At 50.7% G+C, this 19,842-nt stretch overlaps 1 protein-coding gene across 5 annotated transcripts; it reads left to right on the forward strand.

Moving 5' to 3' along the window:
* Positions 1-2,098: 2,098 nt before the first annotated feature.
* PLEKHB1 (pleckstrin homology domain containing B1) lies at positions 2,099-19,414 on the forward strand. 5 transcript variants are annotated; one of them, XM_037740113.1, is made up of 8 exons: positions 2,099-2,546; positions 4,903-4,978; positions 6,409-6,561; positions 7,752-7,854; positions 8,942-8,981; positions 12,079-12,183; positions 17,349-17,448; positions 18,064-19,414. In XM_037740113.1, the coding sequence occupies exons 1-8, from the start codon at positions 2,529-2,531 to the stop codon at positions 18,198-18,200; spliced, it is 732 nt and encodes a 243-aa protein (XP_037596041.1). In that variant the 5' UTR covers positions 2,099-2,528; the 3' UTR covers positions 18,201-19,414. The 5 variants fall into 5 exon arrangements, with proteins under 5 accessions (XP_037596041.1, XP_037596044.1, XP_037596042.1 ...); XM_037740114.1 differs by lacking the exon at positions 2,099-2,546 and adding an exon at positions 3,466-3,651; XM_037740115.1 differs by lacking the exon at positions 2,099-2,546 and adding an exon at positions 4,673-4,775.
* The last annotated feature ends 428 nt before the right edge of the window (positions 19,415-19,842 follow it).

A 19,842-nucleotide genomic window follows, 5' to 3' on the forward strand; every position in this document is an offset into this window, starting at 1 on the left:
GGGCAATAAAGCAACACCCCTGTTCTCTCTCCCTCTTCCTCTTCCTCTTTCTTCTTTTCCTTTATTCTTTTTCTTTTTTTTTAATTCTTTTTCTTTCTTTCTCTCATTCTTCCTCAAAAAAAAAAAAAGAAAAAGAAAAAAAAGACAGATATGGTCCCTGCCCTCATGGAGTGTTCAATCTCCTAGGGAAGACCTTAGACAAGCTCTTACATATAGCACAGTGCATGCTATTGTTGGGGAATAAATGATGCTGTCAAAATGCCATTTGGGAACAGCCCTCAAGTAATGACCAAGGGAATTGGTGCATAAATACCCCAGCTCCCTCACCTCTCAGATGGGATAACTGAAGTTTGTGTTCTACATTGACTCAGAGTTTTCTTGCAGAATTAATCCCTAGGTGATGACTTGATAATGGGTCTTTTATTGAATGCCTTCTCTTTCCTGTCTGACTTCCTCATTTCTCTACCATTGTCAGTTCCCAAGATATACATTTAGGAGATAGTCCTAGGAAACAGCGGAGGATATAGAACAAGGTTTCTTAACCTCAGCACTCTTGGCAGTTAAAGATGACAATTTTTTTTGTTTTGGGGGATGCCCTGTGTATTGTAGGATATTTAGTGGCTTGCTTCTACCCACCAGATGCCAGTAACACCCCTCCATTTGTGACAACCAAAAATGACATTGCCAAATGACATCTGAGGGATGAAATTGCCTCCAGGTGAGAACCACTGGACAGAGAATTACATATTTATTACCATCTCCAAGATGAAACCTTACCAACATTAAGGCGGAATCATAAATTCTGTGAGAAGAAAAAAAATCAAAGATCTTTGGAAGATTCTTATTTCAAGGACAGCGAATACATGGTACAAATCTGCATATCACCGGGTTTGTGCCCACGGCAAACATCACCAATCAATTCCTGCTCTCTTTCCTAAAAAAAAAAAAAAAAAAAAAAGAAAAGAAAATCTAACAGTAAATTTGAATTTGATGAGCTAGTCCATTATTTCCTAAACAATGTATTATCTGTGGGCTCTTCACTCACCAGGGACACTTGAAATGACAAAATCTTTTCCTCTCTGCCGATGGTTCTGTGCAACATAGCCATAAAGAAACATAAAAGTTACTTGTTGGCTTATTAGTCTCAGTAAGTTTTAGTTGATTAAAACAAACAGACGAAGTCTTTCACAGCCAGGGCTGCTGCGGCTGGAATTCCTGACATACTGTCATACATCTCTGGTCAATCCACACTCTCCTCCCATCTACACAGTTCTGGAGATTCAAAACAATCCAACAATGACCATCATGGCTTCAGAGGTCTATGAACTCCCAGGAATTATGTGCAGATTTTTTTCCTGAGTAGAGTCTACAGTTCCTTTTTGCTTCTCAAAGAGGGTCACTGACCAACATTTAGAGACATGGGCCAAGTCCCGCTATGTCAGCGGTGTCTGTGGTTTTAGTTTGCCCACGTTCTTTCCCCTTTTTCTTGCCACAGTGCCCGCTCTTTGGGAGGGTGGGGGAAGAGTCTTCCCTCCAAGTCTCCACTGCTGCTGGAGAACATTCATTTTTCATCTGGTTGCTAAATCCGGAGAATGAAATGTAGGAGGATTGCACCATCCCTGCCCCCAACATGAAGCATGCGCCACTGCCCATCGGGGAGGTGAGCAGGGAGAGCTAAAGAGAGGCTGGGTTGGGGCAGCACCCAGGCGCAGATCCTCTGAGACCAGCTGCAGCCTTGCCTGCCTGCCTTCCCCTTCCCCTCCTTTCTTTCCTGCCCCTCTTTCCTTGCATATCTCTTTCCTTCCCTCTTTTCCCCCCTCCCCCTCCTTCCTTTCTTCCTTCCACTGTGGAGGTGGAAAATTTAGCTAGGAGAAGCTGGAGCTGGGATGTTCCAGGAACCAGACAGAGTGAGTTCAAGGTACAGAGATGAAAAACAACGCTGTTTGGGAGAGCTGGTTCTTGGGTCGGCTAAGAGGGGATGAACTCAATGGCTAATAGGATTGGCCATGGCGAATCCCTCAGCAGGGCACGCACCGCACAAAGGGCCGAAGGGCGCGGGTAGCTCGAGGTCAAGATTACAGAGTCGCAGGAGCAAGAGAGGAAGGCTTAAAGAGCCAGACTGAGCAGCCAGGACTGGGGTGATGGGTGCTGTCCAGACAGGCCGGAGAATAAAGATGTAGCCCCGTCCCCAAGCTAGGGAGGAGGACCGATCCGGTTCCTGTGCTCCCCCGCAACCCCGTTCCCCACCCCTACCCCGCTTCCACCCCGGGAACCTTGGCGATGCTGGGCTAAGACCACCTCGGAATCCGGAATGACTTGTCCAGTGAACCTAGGGTTAGAGCCATCAGTTGGAAAGGCTGGGAGGGGCCTGGAGAAACAGGGCTACCTTACTTGTGCGCGCCCTCCTAGCCTCCCCCTCAGCCTCCCACTTGGTAGCACCTTCCTGATCCCCTTATCTCTAAGGCGCTCAGGGAAATGCCCCCCTGCGGCAGCCTTCTGGGAAATGCTGCCCTGGCCGCCTGGGAACCATGAGCCCTGCAGCCCCGGTAAGGAAGAGTTCTCTGGGACAGGAGGAAGGACCCAGGGCAGGGTGGGCACCCTTGCTACATAGGGGACAGAAGTCTTTTAGGCCCTGACAGCCTCTGGTCTCTGAATGACATCCTGTGGCTGCTGGTAGGTGTGGGTTTTCGGGGCTGAGCTATTGAAGGAAATGATCACAATATGAGGTGATAGATACAGAAAGTCTTCCTTCTCCAGGTGGGCCCCCTCCAATCTATTCTTTACTGTGCCCTAGAGGGGCCTTGCCGACCCCCTAATCACACACCTCACTTCTCGTTTTGAAACTCCCACCCCCAGCTCCAGTCACTGCGTCATAACATCCAAGCTCTCCGCCTGTCGTGCAAGGCCTCTGTGCTGTTTCTTTGCAAATCCTGCAGCTCTATCGCCTGCCACTCCCCATGCCCTCTCCACCCCTGCGCTGTATGTTGTAGACACACAGAAATGCTGGGCACTCTTCAACATGCTGACAGCGCTCATAGGGACCCTTTGGGTCGCCCTGGAAATTGCCACTAATCCTCCAAGGTGCCTTTCAGCCTCCTCTGGGAAGCTTTCCTGAACCCCTTGGGAAAAGTCAAGCTCATCTTTTCCATTGTTAAATCACACCCTGCGCTCCAATTGTGTGTTTCCATGTAATCTCCCTCACTAGACTGGAAGCTGGGGATGGAAGGGGGAAGCATCAAAAAAAAAACATGCAAAACTAGGAGCCTGGCTTCTCCTTGCAACTTTACTTTTTTTTCCTAGTAACTGAGTTCACTGATTCTTAAGAAAAAGTATTTCATGATAAATGAGTGAACAAATGTCTTAATAGAAAAGTAAAATTGCAGGCAACCCTGCTTCTGTCCGGCTCTAGAGGGGTAGACTACAAGTCCCAGCACGCCTCGGGTCAGCATCTCTCCACGCCACGCCCCCTCCCTGGGGGTGGGCAGGTCCGGAGGGCGGGGCCCGGGGGCAGCTGGGCTCCCAGGCACTGCCGGAGGAGAGAAATGCCCCAGGCTCTTCGGGGCGCACAAAGCGCAGGCGCAGCGGGTTGGGTGGCAGCAGCATCGAGTAGCGGCCGCTGTGGCAGCAACATCCGCAACAGGTGTAGACCAGGTGGGTGCATCAAGGGGAGGGACTGGAAAGGGAGTCTGTACTGGACTCTTGTCTGACTTGTGTTAAGACCGTGGAGAGGGGAGGGAGCGGCAAGAGGAACAGACAAGACCGGGCCTTCCAGCCCAGGTGTGTCAGCCCTTGTTACGCAGCAACAGGTGTGAGCAGGTGGGGGAGGGGTGGAGGCACCCGCTGGCAAGTGAGGAACAGAGGGCACCTACCTGGATTCCAGTGCAAGCTCCATCACATACATGGATGAGTCATTTGCCGTCCCTCAGTCTGTCCATCTGTAAAATAGGAGTAAAGTTTCCCTCCCTAAAAGGGTTGGTGTGGGGACAGGGTGAGGAAGTAGTATGTGCGGTGACTTCCAAACTTGGCTGTACATTGCAATCATCTGAGAATCTTCGAAGAGTACCAGGGCTTGCCTCCTGTCCTCAAACATTCTGATTTAATTGTTATAGAGTGTGGCCTGGCTTCAGGAGTTCTCAAAGCTCCTGCTGGCATAACAATTGAAGCCAGGACTGCTGGGTGTGAGGCTGGGCTCCATTGCTTACTGATCAAGTGGTCCTGTGCAACTGATTAGACCTCTCCGGCCATTTCCTCATCTCTGAAATAGGAATAATAAGGACTGCAGGGAGGCTTAAATGAGATAATGGATGAAAGCACCGAGGGGGGTACTCGGACAGAGTGCTCGGGCCATCACAACTGCTGTTGAGCTGCTCTGTTAAGCACTTTGTAAACAGCTCTAGTGGGGTCCAAATGGGAGGGAGACTTTCCCCCGTCCATTGCTGTGATTCTAATATTCTGCACTTCCACATTACAGAATCCCACGGTTCTAATACTTTCAGAGTCTCATGCTCCACAATAGAAGCATATTCTAATGTTTCAAGAGCTCCTGCAGCCTCTGCCTGCCTTGCAGACACACTTCTACTGAGCTAGAAACTGAGGCCAGGACAGAGGGGCAGGGAGGAGGGACGTGGCCAAGGTTAAGGAGCTGAGGCTGGAATCCAGGCTCCTGGTCCCCACCCCCACCCCGCACTAACGGCTGGCTGCCCTGCTGACCCCACAGGGACAGTGCTCCCATTCTCTTCCTGAGCAGAGAATGGGGAGGAGGCCGAGGCTGCCTGGTCCTTGTTTGTTTACTAACCCTCCTTCAAACGTTTCCTGGGTGGTTCCCCTGGGGATGGCAGGGCTGGGGGCTTCTCTCCAGGGAGTTGCTGCTGAGGTCTGTGTCTCCTATGGCTCCTCTGACAGGTCCCGCCTGACTCCGCCCTGGAAAGTCCTTTTGAAGAAATGGCCCTGCTGAGGGGCGGCTGGCTGTGGAGACAGAGTGAGTGATCCTGGGCCCCTGGTCCTGGGGCAGGGTGAGAGAAGTGGCTTACTGGGCTTGCCACGGGGAACCCTTCTCCCAAGAAGCCAGGACGTTTTCATCCTTTCCTCTGACCACACTCTTTCCTCTGCCTAAAGGTCTTTCCCATTCCTGATTGCGTGGTAAACTTCCGCTTGTTCTTCACCACTCATCTCAGATGGGCCCCTCCCTGAGGAGCCTTCCTTGGCTTTTCCTCCAGCCGACACCCCTGCCCCTGCGGTAGTGTCAAGCTGGATTAGAAGCTCCCTTCTCGATTCCACTGTGCCTTACAGTGATCTCCTTATAACAGAACTGTCTTTATCTGTGGGTCTCCCTACTCCCTGACCCCAGACTGCCCCCAGTCTGAGAGCTCCTCAAGGGCAGGGGCTGGGTTTGACCCTCTGTGTGTCCACAGTCCCCTAACCCCAGGCTGAACATAGAACAATGCACAGAACAAAGTGAAAACTGCCTCTGTGCTTTGGAATCCACAAAGCCCACAGAAGTTTTCTTATGTCTTTGCCCTTCCCTGTTAAGATTTCCAGTTGCAAAATGTCTGAAGCTAGGTCTCAGGCTTCCAGACCCACGTCTGACCAGAGTCATGATGTGAGCGAGAGCTATTGTGGGGACCCCTGGGACAGGCAGCCCTATGCCCCATCCCCCTGTTCATTCTTGGTTCATTCCATTCAGCAAACACTGAGCACAGGTCTCCCCAGGTTCCAGGACCTGTGTGGGGAGCTGCAACTCCCAGTGTAGTACAGGAGGCAGAGGCTACACAAATAACCATCACATGAGTCAGATATGAGAGATAAGAGGCCTGCGCAGTGGCTCACGCCTGTAATCCCTTCACTTTGGGAGGCTGAGCTGGGAGGATCGCTTGAGCCCAGGAATTTGATACCAGCCTGGACAACATGGTGAGACCCACTGTCTCTACCAAAAATTAAAAATCAGCCAGGTGCGGTGGTGCATGCCTGATGACCCAGCTATTTGGGAGGCTGAAGCTGGAGGATCCCTTGCCGCTGTGTCATGCTTGTGCCACTGCACCCCAGCCTGGGTGACAGAGCAAGACCCTATCTCAAAAGAGAGCGAGAGAGAAGATGGAGGCTCAAGGAAGGGAGAGGTCTTTGCCCTTGAAAAGACCTGGGGCTTGGCCTTAGAAGCTCCCAAGCAATGGGTCCCATTACTCATTTCCCCATTCAATGCATTTATTGAGCCTCTACTATGCATCATGCCCAATGGGAGGTAGGAAGTGAGCAAGAGAGAAAGAGGTCCTGCCCTCAGGGAGTAGATACACAAGAAAAAGGTGGTTATAACACTAGGGACTGAGGCTGAGGGGACTTGGGAGCCTGTCTGGGGCTCCTATCACCAGGAGGCTCTGGGATCAGCCTGCCTAGTGCATCTGGAATATTGTACAGGCTCCATTCTCCGCCGCTGGAAGCGAAACTGGTTTGCCCTGTGGATGGACGGAACCCTGGGATACTACCGTGATGAGACAGCGCAGGACGAGGAGGACCGTGTGCTCATCCACTTCAATGTCCGTGACATAAAGATCGGCCAAGAGTGCCACGGTGAGCAGAAGCCCCTTCCTCTGTGGCACTGTGACTGTGGGCAGAGCCCTCCCCCTGTATCTGAGAATACTGCAGTTGGAAGCCTCTTTGCAGCTTTCAGAGGCATTTCCCAGATGTTGCTTCTAAGCCTCTGTCAACTCCAATTCAGTTTGGTGTGAGTTAAGAAATAGGTCCTTGGCTGTGTGTGGTGACTCATGCCGGTAATTTCAGCACTCTGGGAGGCTGAAGTGGGAGGATCACTTGAGGTCAGGGGTTCTAGATCAGCCTGGGCAACATGGCAATACCCTGTCTCTAAAAAAAAAAAAAAAAAAAGGTTAGATGTTGTGGTCACATATGCCTACTTGGGAGGTCAAGGCGAGAAGCGCTTGAGCCCAGGAGTTCAAGGCTGCAGTGAGCTATGATCCCAGTACTTTGAGAGGCTGAGGCATGTGGATCACTTGAGTCTGGGAGTTCAAGACCAGCCTGGGCAACATGGCAAAACCCCATCTTTACCAAAACAAAAACAAACAAAAGTTAGCCTGGTATGGTAGCGTGTGCCTGTGGTCCCAGCTACTCAAGAGGCTGAGGTGGGAGGATTGCTTGAGCCTGGGAGGCAGAGGTTGCAGTGAGTGTTCACGGTACTGTACTACAGCCTGGGGGACAGAGCTAGACCAAGAAAGAGAGAAAGAGAAAAAGAAGAGAGAAAGAGAGAAGAGAGAAAGAGGGAGAGGAAAGAGAAAGAAAGAAAGAAAAGAAAGAAAGAAAAAGAAAGAAAGAAAGAGAGAGAGAAAGAGAGAGAGAAAGAAAATCAGTCCTTTAGTGCCTTCCTCCTCTGTGCTGTGTCTCAGAGGTGAGTCAGGAACAGTTCCTGCCCTCCAGGCACTAGTTACTGAATGAAAGAAATGAAATTAGGAGGCTCAGAGTAGCGAAGTGGCCCAGAGTAACAGCAAATCTCCACATTCCTCCCCCAAGGCTCAGGCCACAGTTGTAACAGGATAACTGGGAGGTATGCTGAGGGAAGTGTCAGCATAGGAAGGTTGGAAAGTTTGGAATCGTAGAGTGGAATCCCTGAGAGAGTATATGGGATCGGAGGAGGTTGGCAATGGCCAGTAAACAGCCCAAAGAAGTCAGTTCCTATTCCTGTTCCTGGTTTACTGGGAGGACCTGTGGCTTGTGCCTGTGGAAACCCATATATATGTGTCTGCTTCCAGATGTGCAGCCCCCAGAGGGCCGGAGCCGAGACGGCCTGCTCACCGTGAACCTACGGGAAGGCTCCCGCCTGCACCTATGTGCAGAGACCAAGGATGATGCCTTGTGAGTCACTCCCAGGAGAGGATGGGGTGGAATCTCGGGAAAGTGACCAGGCACCCCCTTCTCATTGGGCCTTCTGACTCTCTGACAGTAGGAAGAGGGCACTAAAGCCAGTTGGCAAGGGTGTCTCATTGGAGGTGGGTGGAGTGGATTTGGAGGGCTCATGGTGATTGGCATGGCACACAGTGGACTCCTCATGCAGTCTCAGATGAACTCGGGATTGCTGAGGGGAGGTGTGCACACATGCCTCAGGTGTCTGGTTCCTGGTCTTTAGCAGCCTCTGAGGTGAGCCCTCACCGGAGGGTGATGCAAAGCAGTAGGGCAGCCTAGTGGCACCCTTGCTCCCCTCTGAGAAGATGCCCTGCCCTTCTGGTGGACTCTGATCTGAAGGGTAGCCCCAGACCTGCCTACAAAGGCAGTCAGCTATGTCCCAGGCAGGGGTACCCCAATGTCAGATGCATATCCACACGGCCAGCCTGGGTGTGTCCTCCTCAGGCGCCATCCACTAACTCACATACCATCCCTTCCTACCCTCTGGCTGAGGGGTGCATGGCCTTTGTGCTGAAGGAGAGTGAAAGAGATGGGTGTGTGGGAGTAGGGAAGCTGAGCTCCAGGCAGACAGCACAGAGCCGCCTTGTCCAACCCAGTAGGTGCCATGGCAACCAACAAAGGCCCAATTGTCCCGTGTCTGCTGGGCCTTCCTGGGGCTCAGGGGTCAGAGCTTTGGGGAACTGTTTTGTTTGTAGATTTGGGGTATGGAGGGGGGCTGTGGCTAGAGCACCCACCCAGGAGTGTCAGAATCTGACATCCTCTGAGAGACCACCCAAGCCCCACCGTCTACTGTGTAGATGAGGAAACTGGAACTTCTAGAGGAGACAAGAAGAATGAAATTAGGCTCACTTAGTGTTCCATCCATGTGACTGGGGCAGGGGAGGGGTCACCTTTGTCTTCCTAAGGGAGACAAGAGATCTCTCCTTTCATGAGAGACTGGGGCTTGAGGCTGGGTTAGAGAGGAAAATCTAAAATATGGGTGCCCAATTGCCCTACCCCCGAACTCCCTCCTCATGCTCTGGTGGGATTTGCTTTGCAGAGCATGGAAGACAGCGCTGCTGGAGGCAAACTCCACCCCGGTGAGTCCCTCATTCTCTCCCCCTCTCCCCAACACCTCTACGTGCCATGGAATCATGAGTGACTCAGACTCGGTCTCCATCTGCCAGAAGTTCTCAGTCTCATGTGTTTGTGCAGACTCTGATGCCTAAGTCCCAAGTGGGAAAGGATAGGGGACAGCCAACTGGTACTCAGAGGAGAGAGAGAAGCCTCCATGGAGACTTGCTAGAGGGAGTGGCATGTGAGCTGGGGAAAAGGAACTGTCTTTTATCAAGCAACTATTATGTGCCAGGCATGGTGCAGGTACCATTCCAGCTGCTCCTCACAACGGTCCTGTGTGGTTGGGGTTATTGTTCTCTCCCTGTAAGACTGAAACTCATTCATCAGCACAACAAAGATTTAGTAAGCTCCTACTATGGGCCAGGTGCTGTGCTAAGTGCCAGTAATTAGGGGTGAACCAAGGGGATGCAGGCTCTGCCCTCCTGTACTCAGCCTAGTGAGGAGCCAGACATGAAACAATTAATTATTCCACTTTAATAGTAATAAGGGTTCTGACAGAGATTTGCAGTGTCTGGCCCTTTCATCCAGGTGGTAGTTCAGGCAAGGCTTAAACTGAGAACTGAAGGATAAACAGAAATTGACTGGGTGAAAAGTGTGGGGCTGAGGTAAAGGGAATTCAGCATTTCCTGAATCCCCTTTGCTAAATAGCATTCCAGTCAGAGGGATCAGCACATGCAAAGGCTCTGAGAGAAGTTAAGATGTTGGCAAGTTGAGGAACAGAAGGACAGCTGGAGTGGCTGGTGCTTAAGGAGTGAGTGGGTAAATGGGGAAGGAGGGTTGGCAGGACCAGGCCTTGTGGGCTGTATAAAGGATGTTGGTTTCTGCTAAGAGCACTAGGGCGCCATGAAAAGTTTTTGAGCAGAGGGATGGCATGATCAGATCAGGTTCAATTTATATTTTTAAAAAGATACTTATTTGCCAGGCGCAGTGACTCATGCCTGTAATCCCAGAACTTTGAGAGGCAGAGGCAGGCTAATCGCCTGAGGTTGGGAGTTCAAGACCAGCCAGACCAACATGGAGAAACGCTGTCTCTACTAAAAATACAAAAAATAGCCAGGTATGGTGGTGCATGCCTGTAATCCCAGCTACTTGGGAGGCTGAGGCAGGAGAATTGCTTGAACCCAGGAGGTGGAGGTTGCAGTGAGCCGAGACTGTACCATGGCACTCTAGCCTGGGCAACAAGAGCAAAATTCCATCTCAAAAGAAAAAAAAAAAAAAGATAAAAAGACACTTGTAACATTTGGCATGTAAACAACAAAGAATAGTCTGTCAGTTTACGAAAGTTTGTTATAGAAAAAAGAAAAAAAAAGATAGTCTGGCTGGTAGGTAGGGAAAGGATTGTAGAGGGCAACTGCAGACACCTAGAGGCCAGTTAGGAGGCTGGGACACTGTCCAGACAACAGACTGGAGATCTGGACTAAGGCCTTGCTGGCTGAGACAGGCTGATGAGTACAGGACATATTTAGGGGATGGAGTCAACAGAGCTTGTGACTGATGGAGGTGAGGGTTTCAAGAGCTGCCCAAGGCCCATCTTGGCCTCCACCCCCATCTGCCTGACTCCAGAATCTGTGCTTGCTCTTTCTCTGTGTGGCACAATGGAGGCCCCGCTCACCTACAGAGAAAGTCCACTGGGAAGCAGTAGGGGTGACCTGGATGCATTTAGAAACCCCTTCAGGCATCCACCTGCTGAGGGCCAGGTATCATGCTAAGCCCCTGGCATCAGTGACATTTCATCTTCCAACAACCCTGGCAGGGCAGGTGGGTGGAGGTTGGTATTTAGTCCCATTTTATAGATAAGGAAGCCGAGGTTCAGAGAGGGTAGGTGACTTGTCCAAAGCTTATAGTCTTAAGTCAGTGGAAAAGCCTATCATGGAACCTAGGTCAGTGAGATTCTGAGAGGAGCACATTATCTGCAGAAGTAACTGCATGAGCAGAGACAGAGAAGTAATGTGTGCATGTGTGTGTGCACAAGTGTGTGTGTACATATGCATGTGTCTAAGGGCCCAGAGTCTGCTTGACTGGAGAGCAATTCATGGGGTGAATAAAACAGAAGAGTGACCTCTGAGGTCATCGGGGCCAGCTCACTATGGGCCTCAAAGTCCAGTTGGAGGAAATGGACTTTTCCTGAGGCCTATAGGGAGGAAAAAAGGACATTCAGCAGTGAGGGCTGTGGTCAGATTTTGGGGGACAGACTCAGGCTTCCAAGTGGCGGGTGAATTGGAGGAAGCTGGGAGTAAGGAGGCTATAGTGGTAGTCTGCCAGGTGGAGAGACCCCAGTTGGGCTACCCTGGCTCTGAGTTCCAAAGCTTCTTTATGTGGGGTGAATCAGTTCCACCAAAGAGAGGCCGAGGGAAGGAGGCGCGGGCGACCATCTGCACTCTGTGACTCTATGAAGCGGCCTCGTCTTTCTCTGCCTGTCCATCTCCTGTGGCTCTCCTGACCCTTCTCTCTGCCCCGACCTCGGTTCTACCTCCCATATTCCATATACGCACAACCCTCTGGGCCTGGGCTTACTAGAGTGGGGGCGTGTTTGTGCCTGTGTCTGCCTGTCTCTGTGTGTTCACCTCTGTGTATATGGGCTTCTCTCTGTAGCCTGTGTGGGAATGACCTGCCCTTTGTCCTCTGACATGCTGCAATTCATACCCCACTCCGGGTGGAGGCTCCAGGAGCCCCTTAACACCAGCTTTACTGGGAACACAGGGCCTGGGGCCACAGCCAGGGACGAGGCTGGGGGTGAAGGGGACCAGGTGGGCTAGAGGACAGATGGGAGTCACCCTGTCCTCCCTGGAGACTGGAAACCCCAGCAGCATGAAATAGGGGAGGGTGGGCTAATTCTGGAAAGAGACTACTTGTCTTTTTCTGTGTAACTTTGGCAGTCATCAGCCTTCTCTGAGCCTCCCCTGTTACCATGACAGCTGAGGAGAAAGAGGACACTCCCTGCCACAGCCCAGCTGGCGGAGGGCTCTGGTAGGGTCTACAAAGAGCTCTGAGTCTCTTCAGGTGTAGAGGGCCTCTGACACCCTCTCCTTCCCCCTTCTTGGGTTTCTGTGGCTTAAGCAGGCCCCAGGTGGAGCCACCATCCCTCCCAGGAACCGCCGGGTTTGCTCCAAGGTCAGGTGTGTGACCCGCTCGTGGAGCCCCTGTAAGGTTGAGAGGCGGATCTGGGTAAGTGCTGGCTTGGCCCTCCCTGCCTCCATACTGGCCACCAGGATGAGCCTCCAAAACCCAGCCTAGTCACATCCCTTCCCTATGACAAACATTCCATGGCTCCCTATCACCCACGGAACACCAACCAACTGCTCTGCTGTACCCTCTGCTCCCAGCCACACCAGACCTTTTCCCTCTGCCAGCCTTTGCACATGCTGTTCCCTCTGCCAACGAGACCTCAGTTTCCTCATTCACCTGACAAACTGATGCCCATCCTGTAAGGCCCCACCTCCTCAGTGGGGACTTCCTAGACCACCAGCATCATCACTCCCTCCTACAGCCTAGTGGCACTAAGGCTTAGTACTTTCTTCATTCTGCCTGGTTTCAGAGCTGGTTTATTCCTTCTGTGTAGTCTTCCATGAGGCCTAGAACTTCCTCCAAGGCAAGGACCACGCCTGATTGTGCTGCCTCTATGGAGCTTGGCACAAGGCTAGGTATATGGCAAATACTTAATTAGTGCTCAGTGATGGGGAGTCTATGCTGACCCTTCTTACACAGTGGGGCTCAGGGAATGTTCACTGAGTGAGCAAAGGAAGGAAGCAAGGAGTAAAAACTTATTTTATAGCAATATTACTACATAGCCTAATTTAGTCTAGGTCTGTCTCCACTCACCCTGAATGTTTCTTGAAGGCAGGATTTCGGCCTGAATCTTTTCTCTGTCCCTGTGCTCAGCACAGGGCCTGACATGGGGTAGGTTGCAGGAAGGGGCTTAGGTGAGAGTACCTGTGATCTTACAGTCAACTGGGAGCTCTTCTTACACAGTGGGGCTCAGTGTGGCTGTGTATCAGGATTGCTTAGGAAATTACAAGCAATAACAAGTATTCATGTCCTACCTTTGGATGTCCTAACTTCAGAGATCTAGCATGGGACCTAGACCTAGGAAACCTGTAGTTTGAACCAGTCTCCTGGCTGGGCGCAGTGGCTGATGGCTGTAATCCCAGCACTTTGGAAGGCTGAGGTGGGTGGGTCACTTGAGGTCAAGAGTTCAAGAGCAGCCTGGCCAACATGGTGAAACTCCATCTCTACTAAAAGTACTAAAATTAGCAAGACATGGTGGCAGGCGCCTGTAATCCCAGCTACTCAGGAGGCTGAACTCGGGAGGCAGAGGTTGCAGTGAGCCAAGATCATGCCACTGCACTCCAGTCTAGGCAACAGAGTAAGGCTCCATCTCAAAAAAAAAAAAAAAAAAAAAAAAAAAAAAAAAAAAAAAAAAAAAAAAAAAAAAAAAAAAAAAAAATCTCCTAACTCCAAAATAAATAAATTGTCTCCTGATGATTCTGATGTGCAGAGTCACTAAGCCTAGAAGTGGCTTGGGTCACCAGGTTGTATAGATGTGACATTGTTAGATCCTCAGTGTCTTGGAGAGGTTACCTAACATGATCAGGGTCACTCAACTCATCAATCAGTGGCAGGTCTGGGACTTCCAGCCCATCATTCTGAGGCATTCTTCATGCCTAAAAAAATAGGATTTAACAGACTGCAAACCTAATAACACAACAACTCAGCTAAGGGGAGTCATTTGTATGCGACTCCCTGATTGGTCAACACTGGTCCTATCCACAAAATAGCTGAGCCTCTGGAGAGGGAGAGGTAGGCTCAAACCCTCAGGTTCTGCAATGGGTCCCTGGGCTATCCCCACTTGTTGCCAGGTGACTTACAGGAGTTTACTTCTGGGCCTCCCATACCTAAAGAGTAAAAACAGGTGCCCTAGAGGGACATGGGATGCTCCACCCTCTCCAAGGCCTCCCAAGGCCACTGACTCACTGTGCAACAGCAGGGCAAGGTGGAGACCATGAACCTCAGCTTCCCCACCAAATAAAATTGGATCTGAGAACTTAGATCCCTCCAGTCCCTTTTGGACTTGAAGCCTGGATCCTGGCACTGCCTACCAGAAATCCCTATTGGATCACTGATGGGGAGGGAGCACATAGAGTTCACTGATGTGTAACATTGCTTGTCTGAGCCTCTTGCATTGTCTTGGGACTGTTTGTTTTCCCTGACTTGAAACTGAACTCAGAGTTGGGCAACCTTAGTTCCAGTCTGGCATTGTATTTGATTCATTGGAATAAATTCAATAAACATTCATTAGGTACCTGCCATGTTCCAGTCAGATCTGATTAGACCCAGTCTCTGCCCTCACAGGTGTCTCCTGGTCTGATGGGAGAGACATACATTCACAGGTACACAATGGGAAGACAGCATGATCGGTGCTGTGATGCAGGGATATCCAAGGGCTGTGGGTGTCCAGACAGGAGAACCTGAGGTTCAGGGAGTGACGCTTGAGTTGAGTCTGAAAGACAGGTTGGGTACTTGAATGAGAAAGGTGAGAAGCACATCCCTATCAAGGAAAATGGCATGATACTTGAAATCACAAGGTGTGCTTAGAGACCTTCCCCTTAAAACCAAACTTCTTGAAAGAGATGTCATGACACGCAGATTGCATCCTTCACCTCTCAGCCTTTCTTCAACCCTTCATAGCTTGGTTTTTTTCCTACTCAGCAACTCCTCTGAAAAGCTTTTTTCAAGGTCACTCACAGCTTCCAAGTTGCTAAAACCAGTGGCCTATTCTCTTGGCATTGGGCAAAAGAATGGAAAGAAGAACATATTTAGAAGGTAAAATCACAAGACCTGCTAGCTGGTGTGTCGAAAGTGAATGTACAAAGACAAGAGCAAGAACCTGCTTTCTTTCCTTCTTTCTTTTTCTTTTGAGACAGGGTCTCCCTCTGTTGCCCAGGTTGGAATACGTAGTGCAAACGCTGCTCACTGTAGCCTCTACCTCCTGGGCTCAATAGATCCTCCGGCCTCAGTTTCCCAATACCTGGGTCCATGGGCATGCACCACCACACGCAGCTAATTTTTTTTTTTTTTGAGGTGGAGTTGTGCTCTTGTTGCCCAGGCTGGAGCACAATGGCACAATCTCAGCTCACTGCAACCTCTGCTTCCTGGGTTCAAGCGGTTCTCCTGCCTCAGCCTCCTGAGTAGCTGGGATTACAGGCATGCACCACCACACCTGGCTAATTTCGTGTTTTTAGTAGAGATGGGGTTTTTCCATGTTGATCAGGCTGGTCTCTAACTCCTTGACCTCAGGTGATCCACCCACTTTGGCCTCCTAAAGTGCTAGGAGTACAGGCATGAGCCACTGTGCCTGGCCTCACTTAGCTAATTTTTAAATTTTTTGTAGATACAGGTTCTTGCCATGTTGCCCTGACTGGTCTTAAACTCCTGCATTCAAGCAATCCTTCTGCCTCGCTCTCCCAAAGTGCCGGAATTACAGGCATGAGCCACTGTACCTGGCCTTTCTTGATTTGAGTGCATGGTGATGGCATGTACTGAGAAAAGCATTTATGAGGCTGGGCACTTTGGGAGGCTCAGGTGGGCAGATCACCTGAGGTCAGGCTGGTCAACATGGTGAAATCCTGTTTCTACTAAAAATACAAAAAAATTAGCCAGGTGTGGTGGTGGGAACCTGTACTCCCAGCTACTTGTGAGGCTTAGGCAGGAGAATTGCTTGAACCTGGGAGGCGGAGGTTGCAGTGGGCCAATACTGTGCCACTGCACAACAGCCTAGGCAACAAGAATGAAACTCTGTCTCAAAAAAAAAAAAAAAAGGATTTATAAGGAGAGCAGCAGGGTTAGCATATGGAGAAATGTTGCAATCACCTTGAGATGAGTGGAGTTTGAGACACCTGGACTTCTAAGGGGAGCTGGACTGTTCAGTTGTGAATCCTGGTTAGAGAGAGACATAGGATGGAAGGGGGCTAAGAGGAAAGATCCAGAAGAGTAGGGGATCATGAGCCCTCTCCAGGTCTGCTTCCTCATGGGTAAAATGAGGGGTTTGGAACTTCCATTTAATTCAGCACATAGTTCTTGGTTCCTTATATGCACTAGGCCCTGCTCGTGACATGAACGAATCAGGGTCCTCACCTAGAAGTAGCTTACATTTGGACCACAAGAAATGCCAAGAGAAAGGATAGCAACAAGAGGCACAGGCAAAGTCCAGAGAATTCAGGAAAAAAAATCATTCTTCCTGAGATTAGGAGCTTCTTGGAGTGGAGTGGGTGACCTCTGAGCTAGGCTTTGAAGGGTTGGTGGAAATCTAATGGGAGAGAGGGAGGGCAGGAAGTACATTCCAGAGAGAAGACTGACCATTCTCTGAGCCTCGGTCCCCAACCCTATGGCTATGTGGAGCTAATACCTGCTTTAAGGATTAGAGGCGGTAACACATGTGATCACCTCCTTCAGGACCTGGTACATAGTGGGTGCTCGATAATCGTTACAGCCTAGTGCAGCCTAACAATTTTTGGTCATTGATGGACCACATATACAATGGTGGTTCCATAAGATTATAATGGAGCTGAAACTTCTATCACCTAGTGATGTTGTAGCTGTCATAATGTTGTAAGGCAGTGTATTATGTTTTCTATGTTAATATATGTTTAGTTAGATGCACAAATGCTTACCATTGTGTTACAGTTGCCTACAGTATTCAGGACAGTAGCCTGCGGTACAGATTTGTAGGCTAGGAGCAATAGGCTATACCACATAACTTAGGTGTGTGCCACCTAGGTTTGCGTAAGTACACTCTGTGATATTCACATGACAACTAAAATTGCCTAAGGATGCATTTCTCAGACTGTATCCCTGTTGTTTAAGAGATGCATAACTGTATTTTAGTTACTTCTCATCCCTATCTTTCCTTTCCCTTCCTTCCTCCCCAACCCCTGTTTATTTCCTGGGCCTGGGGCTTGGCCATGTTCCCCTCCTTGTGAGTAGTAGACCTGGGTCTCTCAAAGTGGGATCATTATACAGTTGCTAGCAAATCTTAGACTATGAAGAGAAGTTGGGAGCCATGGAGAATTTTTTGAGCTAGGTGGAAGGCCAGGGTAGGAGAATGGGCATCTCTGGGAGCTGGATGCAGGGTGGAAGTTTTAGAGTACAAGGATTGTGGACCTTGTGGGGAAGGCAGGGCCTTTCTCCAAGAGCTTCCTGGTGGCTGGAGGCCCATTTCTAAACTTGGGAAGGCAGCTCCATGGATCCCAGAGAGGCCTGAGCCAGGCATGGCGTTAGGGGACCAAACCCAGGCCAGGGAGTTCCTGGGCATATGACTTGGCTGGATTCTCTAGGTGCGCGTCTACAGCCCATACCAAGACTACTACGAGGTGGTGCCTCCCAATGCACACGAGGCCACGTATGTCCGCAGCTACTACGGGCCGCCTTACGCAGGTAAGACTCCAGCATGCCTCAGGGCTTGCCTCGATCCAGTGCCGTCTCAGCCACGGTCCAACTAGGCTTCATCCTTTTAGTGTGCAGGATTTTCCCAGGCAGAACCCTCCGCAAGCCCGTCCCCATGCCGAGACTGGGATAGCCCTGGGACCAGCATTCCTCCAGAGCTGACCTCATCCCTCCAGGGTGACTCCTTTCAGCCCTGCAGTCTGAAATACCCATTCCTGAGCCGGTAGCGGCCCCTGGTGGCTACTGCAGGAATGGCCGCCTCCTCCCTCCTCCTTGCTCTAGAGCCTGGTGGTCGGGAACGCCCAAGCATTAGATGCCACGTGGTAGTGCTCAGCGATCTCAGGGTTTCCTTGCCGTCCCGCCCTACCCCGCAAGTAGCGGACCCCTAGGTTACAGGGCGTCCGTAGCAGATCCAAGGCCTAGGAGCCATGGGTGGAGCTCTTCCCGGAACAGGAAGATCACATGAGCAAGGATCTGTTTTTTCGACTGGGGAGCAGGAGAATGGGCTTGGCGCCTTACACTGGGTTGGGCTGCAGGAAGGGGACGAAGATCACTCTACTCCCACCTCTTAAGTCTCCGACCCTCATGTGCTGTCTCCCTCTGCAGGCCCCGGTGTGACACACGTCATAGTGCGAGAGGATCCCTGCTACAGCGCTGGCGCTCCTCTGGCAATGGGCATGCTTGCGGGAGCCGCCACTGGGGCAGCGCTTGGTTCGCTCATGTGGTCGCCCTGCTGGTTCTGAGCCCTGGGACTCGGAGCACTGGCCCCTGCGCTTAGACTGCTAGACCCCTCTTCCTCCTGGATCTCACCTTCTACCATCCAAGCCCTGTCCCACTTTGGCCCTATTCTCTCCATTAGTTCCTTCCAGATTTGGACCATTCCGCCGACTCCCTACCCTCACTTCTCACATGGGAAGAAGCTATCATCCCAGGTACAAACATAGCTTGAAGTCTCCACATCTGCCAGACACCCCAAAATCTGTTATAGACATTTATCGATAAACTCTTCTAAACACACTAGGGCGCAGCAAATACGACTTCATTTGGTTTGGAGTTCCCCAGGCGCTGTAGACACGACATGAATCCGGCTCTCAGGGCTCTCTGCTCTCTCCTCAGGGACCTTGAGGCCTGGTAGGGAGAACAGGAGTAAACAAGCACTTGACAAAGCTGCAGAGTTATCAGTCCTTTGACAAGAACAGGTGGGGCAGGGAGCAAGGCAGGTAGGCTGGAAAAAACGGTTATTGGCAAGTGTGCAGAGCCATGAACGTCATCACATGTCCAAGGAATTAAATGCGAGTTCATTGGGGCTGGGGTGGAGGCTGGGTTCAGACCATGGTTGGCCTTCAGGCTAAGGAGCTTCCTGGGTGAAAGGGAAGATGTGAGCCTTATCTGGAGGGAAGTTTCATGATTGCATCTATCATATATTGTCTGTTTTGTTAATAACACATGCCCATACCCAAAATGCCCCTGAGTTAAGTCCCATCCTTCCCACAACCAGCTTCCTGGGTCCCCTGATACTCATGCTAACAATTGAGCTGAATTTGGGGGCCCCTGGTTGGGGAACAGGTGAGTTCTATTTGAGACTTCTAGCCCTAGAAAGCTGCCTCCATCCAGAAATGCCTCTCATACCAGGAGCTCAGCCCTCTTTTCATAGCTGTGACTGTCACCGTCTCAGGCTTTGGTCTCATCCTTCATTCTGAGGGAGATGGCAGTGTTCTGTTTGAGGCCTGATCCACCTTTACAGCAGCCCAGGAAGCCCCCATGTGTGCCTGCCCTCAGGTGGTCCAGCAGTTTCCCCCTTTGGTCCCCTTCCAGTCTCTTCCCACCTTCTGTCCCAATCCCCAATAGAAATGCTAACATCCCTGCCTGGTAGCCAAAGTAGCCCACCGAAGTTCTCCTGGAAATGGGGGCTCCATTAGTTCTGCTGCAGAGAGTAATAAAGATTTGGTTGGCTCTAGCACTGGCTGTGGCTTGCTTTGTTCCCCCAGGAGGCCCTGTCTCCCTCTCCATGATCCAGCAGCTACTAGTACCTTCTCTGGTCTAGTTAAAGAGTGTGGATTTTGAGATCAGGTGGAACTGTGACAGCATGTTAGCTGAGTCATTTGAGGCAAGTCAACCTTTCTGGATTTTGTTTTCCCTACACTTAAAGTAGCTGGTTGAAGTTGACCATTCCTGAAGGCTCAAGAGGAGAGACTACCTTGGAGTCTGTTGTCTGAGCTGATGGATGATCCAAGCCAGGTTCTGCCTGCTTTCTGAGAATCCTGTGGTGTTGGGGTCTTTTCCAATAAGTTCCGATCCTTCTAGAGTTGAATCAATGAATTGTTCTCATAGAACACCAGGTGGCCAGGGAAGGAAACACCACCGTCCTGCATCAGGCCTCTTGAA

This window comes from Cebus imitator, unplaced genomic scaffold, assembly GCF_001604975.1.
Source record: "Cebus imitator isolate Cc_AM_T3 unplaced genomic scaffold, Cebus_imitator-1.0 Scaffold79, whole genome shotgun sequence".
Taxonomy (NCBI): Eukaryota; Metazoa; Chordata; class Mammalia; order Primates; family Cebidae; genus Cebus; species Cebus imitator.

What these genes read in the sequence shown, in the direction of transcription:
- PLEKHB1 (XM_037740113.1), top strand. An exon ending in CGGCTGGCTGTGGAGACAGA is followed by an intron (nt 4,979 to 6,408) that starts GTGAGTGATCCT and finishes AATATTGTACAG; the next exon opens with GCTCCATTCTCCGCCGCTGG. An exon ending in GAGACCAAGGATGATGCCTT is followed by an intron (nt 7,855 to 8,941) that starts GTGAGTCACTCC and finishes TTTGCTTTGCAG; the next exon opens with AGCATGGAAGACAGCGCTGC.